Source organism: Equus przewalskii, chromosome 20, assembly GCF_037783145.1.
Source record: "Equus przewalskii isolate Varuska chromosome 20, EquPr2, whole genome shotgun sequence".
NCBI classification, from domain to species: Eukaryota; Metazoa; Chordata; class Mammalia; order Perissodactyla; family Equidae; genus Equus; species Equus przewalskii.
In genome coordinates, this window is record NC_091850.1 from 32,004,903 (window position 1) to 32,023,403 (window position 18,501).

Below are 18,501 nucleotides of genomic sequence, written 5' to 3' on the forward strand. Positions count from 1 at the left end.
GTTTCTGTTTACATGTACCAAACTATATAATGTGCAAATTATGATACTTTCGTTTCTTTCTACCTCATACCACTTTTTAAAAATTTTGTCTAATTGTATTGGCTTGTACCTACAGAAGATTATTATTCAACAATAACAACAGTGAACATCCTTTTTGTGTCTATTCCTTACTTTAATGGGAATGATTCTGGAGTTTTCCCACTAGAGTATGATGCAGGCTTTAAAAAAGTATCTATTGACACGTTTCACAATAATTTTTCTTTCTTTTTTTGTCCTACTAATATAATGAACTACATTTATCCATTTCTTAATTTCAAGTCATTCATGCATTCCTGGAATTAACATCACTTAGGCTTGGTATTATTTTTAAGCTACTACTAGATTCTATTGGCTAACATTTAATCAGGATTTTATTTGATTTATAAATTTGGTTTATCCTTTTTCATTGTATTCTAAGCATTCTTCAATGTCATCAACTTGGATTTCTGCAATTTGATTTGACTTGATGCTTCTCATGTGGCTTTGGTTTGGTAAGGTGGTCTCTTCAGTTCTTAGTTCTATCAGATCCATATTAATCTCATTTGATTTTATCTCTTTTTTGATCTTGTGCTTCTTAGAAGCCATGTTCTCTTTAAGTACATTGAGAATACAAAACTGTGTTCATAATTTTTTGATTCCCAAGGTAGTCCTCCAAATTACGTTTTTTTATCTGCCTTTTTGCATATTATGTTTCAACACCCTCCCTCCAGCTTTCCCAGTTCTGTATTCATGAGAACTCTTGCTGAACCTGATTTGTTTAGTGGGGAATGTGGAGGTTCTATCTAAGCCTGCCATTTGCCCGAGATTGGTCAGTGTTGGATCCTTTAGAGCTCTGTGTGTTTAAGCCTTATTGAGTTCATTCCTTCGGATGAGAGGAAAGTTGGATACTAGCTGGTTTTAGTCTCTGTTGAGATACTCAGCTGCTTTGGGGGTTGTCGAGAGGAGTGTGGATTGGTGCTTGCTATGACCTTTATGGGGCCACTGAGCTGCAGCAGCTAATCTCCTACTGAACAGTTGAGCCTTTTCATTGCAGGAACCTGTCTGGCAGGGGCTCCCCTCAGAATAGACCATTCCTTGCCTGTTATTCCTCTGACCTCCCTAGGCCGACCAGCTGCCTAGGAAAATTAAAGTGATCCCCCTTTTCACCTTCACCTTCCCTGCCATTCTGAGGAGTGGAAATGGCTCCAGTTCTGGGTGCTTCCTGCTGTTTCTGGGGCCTGCCTTCTGCTGTAATTCCCTTTCTCCAAGTTAAGGATTTTGGTGACATTCTTCATTTCATACCACCTTTGCTTTCTCTCATTCAGAGAGCATTGTATCCTATTTCATTGTTTGCCTTCAGTTTGGTCTTGCATTTTATTGTACATGATATATATGTAGTCTTCAACATTCATTGAATGGGTTTGTGGCTATTTCTATATTGTATTAAAATTCTAGTTTCCCTCTTTGTATTTGTTTCAGTGGGTTTTAGAGAGGAGAGTTATGCAAACAAGCACTCGCTTTCCCAGGAAAATGCTCTACCCAAGAAGGGGTGGACTGAGCCAATCAGAATCTTACTTTTATATGGGGTATATGTGGAAAATCAGGCAGGCAGCAGCTTTTATGTCCAGAGAAATACTGTGATATTGAGTAGGGCCAAAATTATGATAAAAGGGCATTCATAGAAGGTTTCTAAGTAAAGAAAAGGTGTGAAGAGTTGGGGATAAGGTCACCAACTGGTGGAGGGAAGAGAAGTGAGTCTGCAGAAACAAACCCACAAACAGCAGTGGAGTCCTGTCAGTAGAGGGCACTGAGTGAAGAGCCGTGAGCCTGAGTTCCTCCAGTCTCTGAGGCCTGGTCACAGGCCAAATCCCATTCTTGGATTTCTGTGAGATGCCACCTTGTCTTCCTTGGGCTACTCTAGGTTGGTGTCTACATCTTAAAACCAAGAGTCCAAATAAAGTAGATGCTTTTTTTTCATTCTCTGAAGTGGGATCCCAGATCGTCTGAGTATCGGCGGGAAAGTGAGCAGGAAAGGGGTTTTGAGAAGAATGAAGAGCGTAGTCTTTGTGAAGAATGAGAGAAAAAACTGACAAGGAAACAAGTGCCGAATAGCATCGAGGGTCCAGTTGAGGTTGGAAACTATGAATTTATAGCAGCATCATTCTGTGGGGGTGTGGGATTTTCTCTAGAAATAGGCATGGAGGAACCAAGAAGTTGGCGAGCTGAAAGGATCCAGGATTAGCTGGGGCAAGGGAGCTGAGACTGTGGGCTGGACAGGGATGGCTGTGCTCTCCCATGGGGTCTAGGCTGAATAGAGAAGCGAACGAAAGCATGCAGGTTTTGATGGGGAGAAAACTGACAGTTGTCTATCAAGGGATTGGAGGGCTTGTTGAAACTGAAGACAAGAGGCAGTAGGAGGAGGAAGGGAAGTGAGAGCCAGAAGGTCAGGAGGTTGTAAAAGCTTGGGATGTTTCATTTGAAGATTTTGGGGGGAGAACAGTTTTGGACTGTATCAGATCCTGAGTGTGGCCACAGAAAAGAGTGGTTGACTAGCGTTCTTTTGCCTTTGTAGCTCTCACCCATTTAGGTAATAATTTAGGTAAGCATATTCTACAAATACAGTACTAAAGAAAACAACTGGTAAGCAGTGTTTTATTTTTTTAAAATTACTTAAAAAAAGTTGTTTACAGACATGTGGATTTACATAACTTGGCGACAACATTTTTAAAATGTACAGGCTATTTCATATTATTGCACTTACTCTTTAATATATAAGGCATTTTATTTTACATAAATAAAGGATAATGTATAATATCATACAACAGGTGTGGTGCCAATTAAGTCAACCGTAAAATTAAATGAGATGTGTATGGGAGGATAGAAATGAAACCCAACCTACTTAAACCTTCACGGTATATCTTTGCAATTACGATTCACATGTTATAACACATTTACCCCCATAGCTTATCGTGAATGACTGACCAGTTAAAAAACCAAAACAATGAAAGTTTAGTAGGACAATACCATTAGTGTTCACTTCAGGAAGTGTGGGAATTTATTAGACTAATTAGAAATACTAGTCATGCCTTGAACACTGAAGACAAATAAATAGCTTTCTCTCTTAGGGTCAGAGATGGTTTAGCTTTTGCTTCCTCCCTTGTATTCCAAGTGTCAGCCGGGGAACCCTTCCAGCAAGATCTACTAGAAACGGCTGATGACTTTAACATAGGTTAGTGAGCCAGGGCACCCTGGCAGTCCTCAGATAGATAGGAGGATTAGGGACGCACAGGAGACCATTCCGTCGCTCCACATTGCTCTAGAATTTCCTGTCTGTTCACATAGGACTGTGCCTTCCCTACTAGTAGGCACAGTAGGAAGAGTGGAGGCAAAAAATAGTTTTCAGTGTTGACTTCAAATAGTCTCTCGTCATTTTGGCAAGAAAGCACAAACCACAAAACTGACCCCAGAGACTTGAAAACAATCTAGCATGCATCTTGCACTGACTTCCTATCATAGTATCCTACCTGGAATTGTAGTGAAAAGTAGAAGCTAAATTAATCAGGTCTTTCTAGCTAACACCTGTACTACATTCTCTTTTGAATAACCTGTTAAAAAATGAGAAATCTGGGTCACATCAGCCAGATATTTCAGTCCCACCTGAGAGACCTCTCTGGGCCAACTCCATGGAGGTTTACTGGGATTAGTCACTCAGAAAAGTGATGTACAAAGGTGACGGCTCAAGTACCTCCATGTTGGGGGGAGGGAGTGTTAATGACCTCTGAGTTTTTTTCTCTAAGCCATAGACCTGAACTGTAGGTTATTTAAAGAAATCTCCAACAGAAAACCTTAGCGTCATCATGCACACAGGTATGCAAGCTCACCCGTATTCCCACGACTCAATCAGCTGGCCTGTGCCACCCAAGGATTTGGGTTGTAATATAGAGTTCGGCTCCTTGACCTTGAGAGAGGGCTCACCCTCGTTCTGCGTTTTCTTTTTCTCATTACATTTTGGTAAATGAAGCTGATGAGGGTTTGGGGTCTGAGAAGATACAGTACGAGGGGAGAAGAGGACCGGTACATTGAATGGGGACAGCTACTGTGAAGAAGCTCGTGCTTCGAAAGGAGCAGCAGCCGGGACGGGTTTCACAAGCAGCGTGAGTCACAGCAGTCTTCTCTTCTGCAGGGAACCGTTGTTGGCAAAAGGAAGAAAAAACAAAAACAGCAAAAACTTCAGTCACTGCAGAGGTATGTCATTACGGCCGGGTCAGGAAAGGAGATCCAGTGCTTAGAAATGTTACATTTCTTAAGCATCTTGGGAAACGGGGGGAAAACCACCCAAACAAAGTCTCCTAAAAAGGATGTTTTAAGCTTCTCTGTTTGGATTGTAAATATAATGCCTATGTTTATAAATCCAAGGGCATTAAAAAGATATTTGATTTCTAAAAATAATTTAGTTTCAATTAGTGGTAAATATAGAAATGGAAACCCAGTGACTGTGATATTTTTGCCCGCTTTTGTGTTGACCAGTCTTGAATTCAGGCACCTTATTCAAGACAAGTTCCAAACTAGATGCAAGGTGCTTTCAGAGCTGGAACTTTCTGCTTACTCTAAGCAGCGAAGTTCATGGCTATTTCATACATTTATCAGAACTGCATTTCTGTAAAACAGCCTTACGACTTACACTTTTAGATTATGATCGACACTTCATGGTGATCAACAACCCACTGAGTTGAACTCTGCATCCACACGTTGCACATTACACTCACTAAAAAATATTACTTTCTGTATCTCGCTTTTTTCATTTTCGGATAATTCCTGAGCTCAGCCTAGCCATTAGGTTATAAGTGATTTTTTTTTTTCAGGGTAACATACAGACCTACAGCTCTTTCCATTGAATGTGCCTAAAAGCATTGTTATTTACTTACAAAATTCTATAAAACTACAGTCCTTTCAGTTGTGACATTTGTGTTGCCCCTCAGACTTCACTGGCTCCCTAACTGCCAGGATTGGGTATGTTGGGAGAGGTGGTGCAAGAGGGATGTGAAGGTCTGGCAGAATGTTTCAGATGAAGAAGGGCATGTCACATCTGTGTCCCCATCAGTGAACATACAAGGTAGGGACAGGCACTGGAGCCAGTGAGCCCCCCAGCCTAGGAGATGAGGAGAGAGGCTTCCAGAGTTCTGCTCCATTGCTGCTGCACATACAGTAGGTCAGCTTTAGGTATAATGAAAGAGTTGGAGATTTTCATAGTCCTCGCCTTCACCAATGTTTCTTTGTTGTTTCAGGAACCCATCGTTGAGAAAAGTCATTCTGGTTTGCTAAAGTAAGAAAGGAACTGAGAAAAGGAGACTCTGGTTAAAAAACATAAGCACTACTAGTGAGTATCACTCCTAGCGCCTGTTTCATGAGGAATTCCTGTGCTTTCTAATTACTAACTGCACAGGTCCCTCTGGGACAGACTTCATAATATTCCAGGCATCAAAGTGCATGAGCCCAACCAGAGGTTTCCCGTTAATGGCAAGAATTTCATCTCCAGCTTCTATTGTTCCAGCTTGTTCAGCTGCACCACCTGTGAGAATAAATAGAGAATAATGGCTTGGTACTTTCATAGTATTCAAAATAAATTCCAAGTAAACTAAAAACAAAAATGAGAAAAATCTCTAAGTGATAGGCCCATATTCTTAGGATAAGGGAAGTACTTCTTAAACAAGACACACAAAGCATATACCCTTAAAAAGAAATTCGACTACATAAAAAATTTCAAATCCATAACCACTTTCCCCCAAAACATAAGCAGGATAAAAATAAGCAAATGACTAGGGGAAGATATTTTCAATGTATTTAGTTAACACAGGCTTAATATCTAAACCAGATAAAGAACTACAAATGAGTAAGAATACAAAATAAAGGGAAAGTTGAGCAAAGGAAATCAACAGCTAAAATCCAGATGGCCAATAAATGTAGGAAAACAGGCTCAACTTCTAATTGTTAACAGATATTGGCTGATAGAAATCTGAGTTCTGAGAATCAGTGGTTATATGCTCATCAGTGACTGGAGATTACTTAATTGATTCCTTAGCCACAAAGCTTCATATATTTCTAGAGTCCAGCTCTGTGTATGTTAGAGCAGATTTATGAGCTTTGAGAAAAACACAGGTTTAAGCCCTCTTTTATTTACTTTCTTACACATAGACATGTAAAACAATCTCACTGAAGAAGAAATGCATGCTGGCTGTGGAGGCTTCTTAGCATAGAAAAAGGGAAGTTGAGAGAGGAAAATTCCGAAGTTAGGAAAATAATTAATTTTCTCACATCTTAATTAGATCTCAAAAAACTGAGCTGTATCTATTTCATCCTAAATATGTGAAAAATGTGAAAAATTATTTGATATCTATACACATGCAGTTATTATAGTTGATTATAAAGATTGATAAAATAATAAAAATATAGCTGGGAGAAAAGGATAAGTTCAAATCCAAACCACTCAAGGACAAAAATGTTTTATGTTGTTAATGATAGAGGCAGATACTGTCATTAGAAAACACACGAGCCCTCCCCAGTGCTCTATGGTGGGAGCAAAGAGATTTAGTCCCAGTCACTGCTTTCTCAAGATAGACATTTTTGGAAGAACCAAAGCACTGTTGTTTTTCATAACTAATTATACCTGTGTTAGTATGTGTACCCAATGTCCTGCTCTTCTAGGAATATTGACTAAAGGCCCCAAGCAGGTTATGTGAAACCTCAGAATTCTGTGAGCGTTCACCTGAGTGTAAGGATGTTGGAGATGGTTCCAACCAACCAAAACAGGAGCCCGAGGGTCAGTGGAAAGTGCACTGCGTAGCAATCAGGCTGAGTTTTAACTGCGTCTTTCATCTCCAATATTTCTGATTGGTTCTTCTTTATAGTTTCAATCTCTTTTGTGAAGTAGCTCCTGAACTTGTTGAATTGTTTCTCTACAGTCTCTTTTAACTTGCTGAGTCTTTTAATGATAGCTATTTTGAATTCTCTGTCATTTAGATGACAAATTTCTGTGTCCTCAGGACTGATTTCTGGGTACTTGTCATTTTCTCTCTGGTCTGCAGATTCAATATAATTTTTGATACTGCTAAAGGGCATGATTCTCTTTTTGTGCATTGTGGTATTATTTGGTTGCATTTACTGCCTACTGGCCACTGTGTAGGGGTCAAGAGCTGTGTATTCTGAGCCCTCTGCATTCCCCCAAGATCCCAGGCACTGAAGCCAGTGCTGGGTGGGTGAGTGGGTGCTTTCCTCTATGTGCTCTTGGGGTTTTCTCGCTCTGCCCTCACTATCTGCTCTCCTGGGGTATTGGCTTAATGAGATCACCCCCACGTTAGCTTTCACCTCTCTAGGGGCTTTCCCCTAGGCTGCAAGGGCCCTCAGGGATCTTTGATGTTCCTGTGAACAAATGTTCCCTCCCCCGTTCCTTCCCTCTCGGAGGTGGCCCACGGTCCTGGATCAGTCTTTTGGGGAGGGAACAAAGTGTTCCCTTACCCTGTTCCACCTCCTCTGAGCAGGGCTCCAGTCTCCCCACCCTCTGTCATATGGCGGCATGGGTCTCTCAGACGTCTTTTATGTTGTGTTTGGATGTCCTCTGTTGGAGTATGAACTTCTTTTTCATTGTATGGTGGAGGGGAGAGATTGCTGGGACGGCTCACTCTGCCATGGTGCTGACATCACTCCCCCAAGACTGAGTTTTGGTTTCTAGTTCAAGACTTCAAGTGAGTTACAAGTTTGTCTAAATCTCAGTTTTCTCATCTGTAAAATGGTGATGTTTAACGTCTGTCTTGTTTCCTCACTAGGTTGTTACCAGGATCGACTGAGATGAAGTAGATGAAAGTCCTTGATGAAACATCCAGTGTTGTGTAGACCAAAGAGGGTGCCTGCTTTCAGACTACTTTCACATATATATATAGATTTAACTTGCTTCTTGAATGGCTATATAGTTTTCCGTTCTAAGAGTGTGATATATTTTACCTATCTTTCTGCTACAGATAGAAATTTAGTTTCCATTTTAGCAAGCATTGCCAAATATTTCCCCAAACAGATGAACCAATATATACTTCTACCAGAAAGTATGAGTGCTCTCCTCTCTCCATATCCTTGCCAACACATCGGATTATGAGATTTCTTATTTACGATCAACCTGACTTAAAGAATGATTCCTAATAGTTATAATTTTCACTCAATAACTCACATAAGTTTGAGCACCTTTTCCTGTGTTTCTTAGCCATTTAGGTTTTAACTATTTTTTTTTTGGTGAGGAAGATTGTCCCTGAGCTAACATCTGTGCCAATCTTCCTGTGTTTTGTGTGTGGGATGCTGCCACAGCGTGGCTTGATGAGCGGTGCATAGGTCCACACCTGGGATCCGAACCTGCAAATCTTGGGCTGCTGAGTGGAGCATGTGAACTGCTACACCACTGGGCTGGCCCGAGGGTTTAGCTTTTATCAATTTCTATTCATTTTCTTTATCCAATTTTTCTCTTGATTTTGTAGTTTTCTTATTGAATTATAGTTCTTTATATATTTTGGACATTAGCCTTTTGTTGATTAAATACATTGCAAACATACTCTTAGATATTTTTATATTTGCTTATGAATATTCTTGCCGTATAGAAACTAAATGTTTTATTTTTTCTTTTATATGTGCTTTTTGTGTTATGTTTAAGTAATCCTCCTATAGTATTTTTAAGTAATGGTTATTACTGATGTATAGGCAATTCTGTTGATTTTATATGTTGATTGTGAATTCAGCGATCTTGCTGACCTATTTATATTGGCTTCACATTTGATTCTCTTAGATTTTTTCAGTCAGGAAGAACATATAATTTGCCAATAATGACAACTTATATCCCTATATTTCCAATCTTTATACTTCTTATCTTTTTCTTGGCTTGTTGTATTACTGATATTCTTGGTAAAATGATGAAAAGAGAAACATTTTAATAACCTTTACCTGGATGGCTGTCGCTTCTCATAGGAGGCCACAAATAACTATTTACTACCTTTTTTCGTAGATAAAATCCCTGACCTTTAAGAAAGCTGTAGGGAAATAGGATATTTGATTCCTTTATTATTCAAAGAAATTTTTTTGTATGAGACCAATACAAGAAATCAAGTATTGCTATATTACTTTTGGTGCTTGAGCTAAACGGCACAGGAAAACAAGATAAACAGAAAACCTGTACCTGTTAAATTTGTAAGTACAATCATGCATCGCTTAACGATGGGGACACATTCCGAGAAATTTGTTAGGTGAGTTTGTCATTGTGTGAACATCATGGGTGTCCTCACACACACCTAGATGGTATCGCCTGCCACACACCTCGGCAACATGGTACTAATCTTGCTGGACCACTGTTGTATGTGTGGTCTGTCGTTACACAGTGCATATTTCATACATGACTGCATGAAATAAAGGTAAGAAGATGAAATCTTTGGACAGAGCTCTGAGCCTGTGCAAAGAAACTAGATTTACTAGTCTTCAAAAAAGAGTGAAGGGAGGGATCTACTTATATACAGAAATACTTGGATGTCTTCTCCCAAGAACAAGCTGCAGGCTTGCACACAATAGCATCTAAAATGCTGGCATGTGGAACAGGTGCTTCTTTCTCCCTCCTCTGTATCCATGTATATAGTCATTTTCGTGCATTTCTAGCCAGGTGCTAGACAAAGGCCAAGAAGTCATCCAGGACATCGTCCCTGCGCTGCTGGACTAGATCTGGAGGATGCTTCTCTCTCCTGGGGCTTCTCCCCACTTCGGTGCTGCACATTCCATGGGATTTCCAGCCTGGCGCCCTCACTCTCCCTGGGCTGAGCTTTACCGGCTTCAGTATCTGGTCTTGTGGCCTGCAGGCCTCGGACACCTTTATGCGCCGTGAGCTTCTTGGCCTGCAGAGGCTGGAAGTCCTGTGACTGACTCTGGTGGCAGTGACTCCAGCTGCCTTCATTGTGTGTATCTGAAATTACCTCTGTTTGCTATAACTCGTGATAGTTTGGCTCTTTATTCCTTTGTGCTACAGTCAGTATTTATGGTCTCTTCTATCTTGATTTTTAGAAATTCTCCTTTCATAAGGATTTAATATACTTTTAAATTGTTTATTAATTTAAAAAATATATTTGCGTTTTCACTAACAGGTTTTGTCTGTGTGTGATAACATACCTGCCTGGTCCCTTTCTTTTTTTTGAGGAAGATTGGCCCTGAGCTAACATCCATGCCCATCTTCCTCTATTTTATATGTGGGATGCCTGCCAAAGCATGGCTTGATAAGCGGTGCTAGGTCCACATCCAGGATCCAAACTGGTGAACCCAGGGCTGCTGAAGCAGAACATGCGAACTTACTTAACTACTGTGCCACCAGGCCAGCCTCCGCCTGTTCCTTTTGAATACTGTTTGTTTGTTTTGGTCTTGTGTCATGGATACTCTTCCTGCTTTTATTTTATTTATGTTTTAGTGAGGAAGATTGGCCCTGAGCTAACATCTGTGCCAATCTTCCTCTTTTTGCTTGGGGAAGATTGGCCCTGAGCTAACATCTGTGCCAATCTTCCTCTTTTTGCTTGAGGAAGATTGGCCCTGAGCAAACATCCCTGCCAGACTTCCTCTATTTTGTATGTGGGACACTGCCACAGCATGGATTGATGAGCAGTGTATAGGTCCCTGTATAGGTTAGTATAATTATAAACAATATATATACATGTATGTTATATATAATACAAACTAACGATATTGTTTGTTAGTATTAAATATTAGAAATGTTACATTTAATAGGATTATTTATATATAAATGTATGTATATATTAATATTAGTATTATATTAAACATATTAGCATATTAAATATATTACATATAATAGGATACATAATACATATAACATACATGTATATACTGATATTGCTAGTATAATTATATTGTTTATATAATTGTTCCGCTTGGGTACCTGAAGATTTTTGAGAACTGTCCAAGATCATAAAATGAATTATCGAATTCATGAAGAGACCTCCTATCTACTGACTATTTCAGTGCTATCTACTGCTCCCACCTTACTTTTCCTGCAATCTGGTATTTGCAGTTTTAAGTGACTGCCATCTTGGCTGATGTTAAGACCCCTGCCTGGTAGTTCTGATGGCATTTGTACGTAGTTTGGTATGTTCACATCCATGACAGCTAACATTAGCTAAGGACACGCAGATAAGAACATGGAGGTAGGGATACAGCATAGAGGTTAGGGGCACAGACTCCAGAGCCAGGCTGCCTGGGGTTAAGCCTGGTTTTGCCACTCATGCCTGTGTGACCTCAGGCGCTTGCATAACTCCCCTGTGGCTCAGTTTCTCCTTTTATAAAACAAGGATAATAAGAGTACCTATCCAATAGGATTGTCACGTGGACAACATGAGTTAATACGTGTAAAACGCCACAGGGCTGATGCACAGTAAACCCTTTATTGTCACAAAGTGTTAACATTTTAGATTTTTTTAAGCAAATTTGATTTCCAAATGGCAGGCACTGACATGCACAGAAGGAAAACAGATGGCTGATTAGGTTTTTAGGACGTTACCTTTGTACACTCTTTTAATGAACAGTGGCCCATCTCCAGACATGGACGATTTTCCTCCATCCAGACTCAAGCCCAGCCCAGCCGAGGTCTTCAGCACTTCGACGCACAGAGCATCGCGTGCAGCTGTGCTTCTCCCTGCAGCAGTGTCGTTCACAGAGATGAAAATGATGGGGATGCTCAGCACCTGTGCAGTCCCCCAGATTTGCTACCCCGGCCCCCTCAAGTCTGCCTTGAAGTGCTGATAGCATTTGAGACCAGCGTTAGGGTTGCCCTCCCAGATTTGGAGCTGCCCTTCTGGCTGTGTTCCTGCTGCACTTGCACCCTTTGTTCTTCTGAGCACTTTCTGCAAGCATGGAGCATGCCTGTATGCCCAGGCAGAAATCCCCAGAAGCCAGACTGCTCTCATCGAGCCCTACACATTGTCAGTGCATGTCTCAGTGAAGACAAGTCACACTTGGGGAATCAAATTCGATTTCCTGCCATTCCTGGCTGCTGATGGCAGCAGAGCATCAGTCTGGCACTGAAAACCTGTAACACCCAAATGCCAGGCCTCGTGAGACTGTGATCATGGATTCCGAAGCCCCCTGGGACCACATGGAGCTGCCTTCCTTCCCCCTTCTGCTTGCTCTGGTGAGGGGTAACCCAGTCTCTGGGTGTCTGTCTGCATCACACACCAGCTGCCTTCACTGCCATCTCCTCGCTGCACCAGGGGAAGAAACGTTTCCATGGTGATGCCTGCTCCATAGCAACAAACTCGGGCCTACTTCGCTAGTTTGAAGAGGCCGGGCTGGGGTCCATCTCAGGTCTAAATAGGGATTGTAAACGTGCCATTTATTTCCCTGACTTACACACTGCATCAGTGGAGGATGTCTGACTTGACTGGAAAGGCGGTGCACTTAGTTGCTCCGGAGGCGGGGGAAGGACCACAGACAGATTAAACTGCCCACTTAGGGTTGAGGCCATGCTAGCTAGCATCATTGCCTTCAGACATTACTGTGGTTTAAAGAAGGCCACTCCACATGGTCTAAAGGAAATTTACTAATAGTGGGAGAAGCATTTTTCAGTAGGTGATTTTACCTGCTGTTAAACAAGAAAACGAGCCCATTACAATGGCTCTCAACTCTGGCTACATAACTGGAACCACCTGGGAACCTTAAAAAGATGCTGATGCTGGGCCCCCACCTCCACTTCTCAGAGTGTCTGCTATAACTTAGCTGGGGAATTTCCTGGGCATCAGGATTTTAAAAAGCTTCCCAGGTGCCTCTAACATGCAGCCGACTGCATGAAGCCCCAGGTGAGATGCTCTCAGCACATGTTAAGGAATACTTGCAGAGGATGAGGTAGAGCCCCGGGCAGGGGGATCTTGAGGAATAGGAAGGACTATGAAGAAGTAAGTTTAAGCCCTGAACGTGCTTACAGTTTGATAACTCTGTAGAGTGTGGTTCAAGGCCAGATGCTCTGAAGGTGCCACAGGAATACTTAATGATTATAAACGATGGATAGCCTTCCATATCTGAGTTCATGAGTCATAAAGATTCTGGAAGCTGTTAGGATTAAGTGCCAAGTGGCTTCCTTTGACAGGTTAAGTTTCCAGGATCCCAAGGAAAATACACCAAGCAGTTGCGAGAGTGCTGGGGCAAAGGTGAGCATGACCAGGTCTGATGACTAAGGTACTTCCCTATATTGGGAAGGGCTTCAGCTTTCTAGCAGAGTGAAAGCAAGACAATGGAGCAGAAGGAAGACTGAGAACACCCCTGACACTGGAGGCATCTGGACAAGAGTTGCTCATTTCTTCAACGCAATCAGTGCCATTTTCAGCAAAGTCATTACCGATAGCTCAAGCCATGATGAAGCCACATTGAGCAGAGGGAAATTCAGTTACCCATGACTTTATCAGGGAGAGATGCTGAGAAGAAACAAAAGTCCCCACCCCAGAAGGCAGTGCCTTGACCTGATCTGTAGACTCTACTTTGCCCTCCAGACTAAGGAGATGTCACTCCTGAACTCCAAGGGAGAGGACACTTCAGGAGTCTGAAATAGTTATCTGAGGGCAGTAATCAGCCTATGCTTCAGAAATAGAAGCAGGACTTAAGTACTTAGTATGGCTTTCTGTGGAGCCCTAGTATGACAGTATGGAGGGCACATAGAGAATGCGTTTCTGAACCTCTCTTTGTAATCTCTTCTTGTTAACTAAGGCTGCAGTCTCTGTTTTAAACATTTTTGCCCCCTCATTTCCTTATGTTCTTCTAAAACAGGAAAGCATACAAACCCTGATGTTTCCCAAGGACAAAACTCAGTTCTGGAATTTGTCTTTCAACATCGATTCCCCCATCACAACAGTTTCTTGTTTTACTTACCAGCCACTTAAGTCTTAACAAGAGGATGTAAATCTGAAAAGGGTTTCCTCCTCAGCACATTTAGAGAAGCCGTCAAGAAGTCATTTTAAATCTTCAACAGTGTGGCTTTAACTACCGGGTTTTGTTTTTTTTTAATAACTTATTTGTAACACTGCTTTTCCAAGAAGCATCCACAAACACTAGACTTCACTACATTTAATTTCTCTGACCCAGATGGTAGTGATTATTTTCCTTCATGTTCAGCCAGAATCTACTCTCCTAGCTGCTCACACCCTGCTGGTTGGTGAACTGACATCTTACCCATTCCAGGTTCCAGGAGGATGGTCTTCCTGGACAGCAAGCCCTTCCCATTGGCCGTGGGAGGCTCCTGCCTGGTGGAGGGCCTGGGCTGGTCAGTCCCTTTCTTGATGACCACGAGGACATCTTTGTGTAGCTGTGTCTGGTGCAGAACTTTCAGGACGTCCCCATGGGCTAAGCCAGCCAGTGAGGTGCCATTGATTGACAGAAGGAAATCCCCTCGGTTCATAGTCCCTTCCTGAGAAGCAGCCCCCTGAGAAAACACCCTGTGGACCTGAGATAAGGAGAGGACATAAACCAATTCATTTATGACCTGTAGTAAAGGGTAGCTGCAAATCTGTAGTAAAGGAACTTTCTAATAGCAAGTTTTCCAAATCATACAAACACTTGGCTTATCAAAAACATTCAGTGTGAGGAATGGAATTACAAATGTCAGTGCCAGCATCTCAACATATTTTACTCCACTTACTGCTAGCGTCTGACGTGCCTGGTGCACCACGGGGCAACAAGAACACAAAGATGCACAGGACCTGGTCTTGTCCAAGGAAGGTGGCTCCCTAATCTCAAAGGCCTCTGAGTGATATAAAATTTTAGGTGGTGGTTCTTGATAAGTAATTTCACCAGTAAATGCAGGTTTGAATTCTCATGTTTTTCCACTTCTTAAATATTTAGGTGAATAAGAGGATACGGACCATTTGCATTTATTTATGTTGGCATCTAACAGGTCACTCAGCCTGTACCTCAATCAGCTATGTGTTAAAATGCCTGTCTTTGTCAATGCAAATAGTACGTATTCACTTTTCCATTTTTGTTTTGGTAGCAGGGAACAAACGCCAGCAGTGTTGGAACTCACTGTCATGAATTTTGTTCTGATCAAACACCGAGGCTGCTTCAGCACTGACTTTCCTGAGAGCTTCCTGACATCATCACTTACCACAATTGGTTTTGGCTCCGCATCTGTTCCTCCTGCCACACTGAATCCCAGACCTGAGCCTTCTTTTTTATTCAAGACTATGAAGCAAACATCTTCTTTATTCTAGTAAAAAGAAACAGAAAAAAGTATATTCCTTGGGCCAAGAGGAATGGAGTTCTGATGTAAAGCCTCCTGTTGCACGGCAGAGCTTGTCACCACCAACCCCAGTGCCTCTTCAGGAGCTTTCACACAGGACTGGACTCGGAGGAGCCCCGTCTCCACCATCCTGCATCCCTACTGGGTGATGCCTATACAGAGCTGAGGGTCCATCCTGCAACTACAGAACCATGGGGAAGGTGGCCACGAAACAGGCAGGGACAGGGGACAATCTGGAAGCCAGTCTAGCCATTCTAGGCACCAAGATTGTGTCTTCCCAAATCTCATCATAGCACATAATTTGATCACAAAGGGAATTCTGTATCCGACAATTCTTTAAGTCTGCAAATTCAGCAGAGCCAGTTTCAACAATAGCAGAGAGAGTAGCGTCAGTGCCAAGAGGCAGGACAAGAGCACAGTGAGGCCATATGTTTTATGTCCCTCTCCCCCCATGTTCAATTCATTGGATTTCAGGTGCAGTTAACAAACGGGTAGTCATAACATCAAAGCATGTTTAAAAATATAAAGTACATTAAAACTAACTGTCAACTTGTCTTGTGATTAGAACATTCTTAGTAGTGTCCTAGGGTTAAGTAACAAAAGACTGTCCTATCTTTCAAGCATCAATCAAAAGATACCTTGGAATAGAAGGTTTTAAAATAAAAAATTAGCTGGGTTAATTATTCAGGATTTTGTCTTCCGTGAATTCACCCACATCCTAAGTATGAGTCGGCAACATTTCAAAGATCTGCATTGCTAAGCTTCCCTTGAAGTGATTTATAATCCAGCAGTTCAAGGTGTTCTCAAACACAGCAAGAGAAAAAGAATCTAATAATAAACCCTAAGGATTGCTTTGATGAGAGAAAGTGAAAATGCTGAAAGAGAAAACCAACTCTGTATTGTGCTGGCGAAGGAACCCAATATTTAAAAGAAAAAGTGTATACTTCTGAGCCAGCCCTGATGGCCTAGTGGTTAAAGTTTGGTGTGCTCTGCTTCCGCGACCCAGGTTCAGTTCCCAGTTGCAGAACCACACCCCTCATCTGTCAGTAGCTATGCTGTGGCAGCAGCTCACACAGAACTAACAACTATAATATATACTATGTACTGGGGCTGGGGAGGAAAAAGAGGAAGACTGGCAACAGAGGTTAGCTCAAGGTGAATCCGTCCCGGCAAAAAAAAGGTGTTCTAATACTAAGTCCTAAAGAATAATCCCAAGCATTTTACACCTCTCTAAAGTTCATTCAAACCAAGGGTCCTGCAGAACTCTTGGGGGTTGGGATTTTGACTTCATGGGCAAGTCTAACCATATTCAGTGGTTAGAAGAATGATGACTAGGTTTTCTCAACAAAAACGGGAATGTGTGGTCTAGCAAATGATCTTTGTGTAGCTTCTGGGAGGTGACATTTGATGTTGAAACAGGAATATTCAGATATTTGAATGCCTTATTGGAGCAAAGAGACAAAATATTCGAAAATGGGACTCTCCTGCATTCCAGGACATTTCATCAAAATTTTAATGTATTGAAACTATTTTTTTTCCAATTGTGTTTGAAGATACAAGTGTGCTAGAAGCTGACTGTCAGGCCAAATCTTGCCTCTCTGACAAGCTTAGCACAGCATCAGGGAAGCCCAAGCCACCACTAAGAGCTCCCCAAGGTTTGGGCATATTGAATTCAGGAGACCCGGGCTTGCTTTCTGTCCCTCTCTGACCTCTCACAGCAGCCCTAAAAGAAAGCCAGGGGAAGTCATTTTGTGTGGTTCCACATTCAGCAGCTACAACTCATACTCATTAGGAACAAAGCAAGGCAGGAAACTTCTGAAGGTGGTAGAGTAAGGACATCTCTGCCCACTGCTCCTCTCTGAAATCAACTGAAGACAGTGAGAAAATAGGGGAAAAGAAGCCTGCGTTCTGAAGAAAGTAGGAATGATCTTCACCATCAAAGGACAGAACCTGTCTGGTGGTGAATGTGGGAAACCAGAGCGAGGTGGGTGAGCGAGGCCCCAGAAGATGCCCCTATGTGGCGTTCGGCATCCTGTCCACACAAAAAGTCTTCAAGTTGTGGTCCCTGAAAATGTGCATCTCGTTTGCGAGGCTGGTTGAGACTTTTTGGTTTTCTCCTTTTACGTTTTATTTAACACTGTAAAATGTCTAGAACAAAGGGGCCCTGGCGTAACATGATCCCATCGTGCCACCTTGACTGGAAATCCAGAGTAAGACTTTCATGCGTGAAATGCTTACTTCTTGTAACAAGCTGAAGGAGGAAGGGAGATGATGAAATAACTTTTTGACTGAAAATGAAAAATGCTGGACATCTCAAGGTGTTTAACTACACAGACCCAAACCAGTGGGCTGAGACTCAGAAGGGAGTGGAAGCCAAAGGGAATCGGTCTCCATCCCGACTCTATCCTGGCTCACTCCTTGTTAGATGCCAACATCACAGCCCTTCTGGGTAATATTAGAACTTCTGGAACAGTGTTCTTAGATGATATTAGTGACCCAGGTATATTACTACTCAAGAAAAACTGTTCCTATTTGCCTTTTTCTCTAAACAGAAAATATTCATTTATTAGGGTTTAAGTCTCTATGGATGGTCCTCAGAAATTAATGTTGTTCTTCAGAGAAGTATTCTAGATATGAACTCCTGGTTTCTTTTGTTATCGTTTCCTGTCACATCAAACTTACTGAGAGACTTTATTTGCGATGACTAATTAGCTTCTTTGTCTGGAACCCCAGACATCAGACGCTCTGACACCAGGGGCCAGGGCAGGGCTGCAGTCATGAGCTCTCCTACCCCCAGCAGGTGGCTCCCTTCACAGGTAATTTATGTCCACTTAGGCGGACAGAGGTACTTGTGGTCATTCCCCAACGTTTCCAAGATGCCTCGTTCTGTTTTGAGGAGCCCCTGCAGACACACTCCAAATGCGGGGGGCGGGGAGGATGGTAACTAGTTGCTACTGGGGAATGAAGACAGCAGCTGCACCAATGTAGCACCTAGAAATTCAAGACAAGCTCCAGCTTCTGAAGCAAGATACAAGGGGGACAAAAGTCAGGCGGGCCTGTAGAGCTCCCAAAGAGGGACCCCGGGGGAGAGCTCTCCTTGGCTCTCTGGGCTCGTGGCACACATCTGGCACACCTGGCACTAACGTGGCAGCGGTCTCAGCCTCCTGTGTTTTCTCTAGTTCACT

The 18,501-nt window shown here is 42.2% G+C and overlaps 1 protein-coding gene across 35 annotated transcripts in view; it reads right to left on the minus strand.

The window, feature by feature from the left end:
* Positions 1-2,653: 2,653 nt before the first annotated feature.
* Positions 2,654-18,501, minus strand: part of PDZD2 (PDZ domain containing 2) — a 345,614-nt gene continuing 329,766 nt past the window's right edge. For all 35 annotated transcript variants that reach the window (XM_070587089.1, XM_070587087.1, XM_070587099.1 and 32 more), the window contains 4 exons: positions 15,182-15,283; positions 14,251-14,521; positions 11,594-11,728; positions 2,654-5,587 (listed from right to left, as the gene is read on the minus strand). In XM_070587089.1, the coding sequence (XP_070443190.1) occupies positions 5,421-5,587; positions 11,594-11,728; positions 14,251-14,521; positions 15,182-15,283 (675 nt within the window). In that variant the 3' untranslated portion in view covers positions 2,654-5,420. The remainder of the gene's footprint in view (positions 5,588-11,593; positions 11,729-14,250; positions 14,522-15,181; positions 15,284-18,501) is intronic.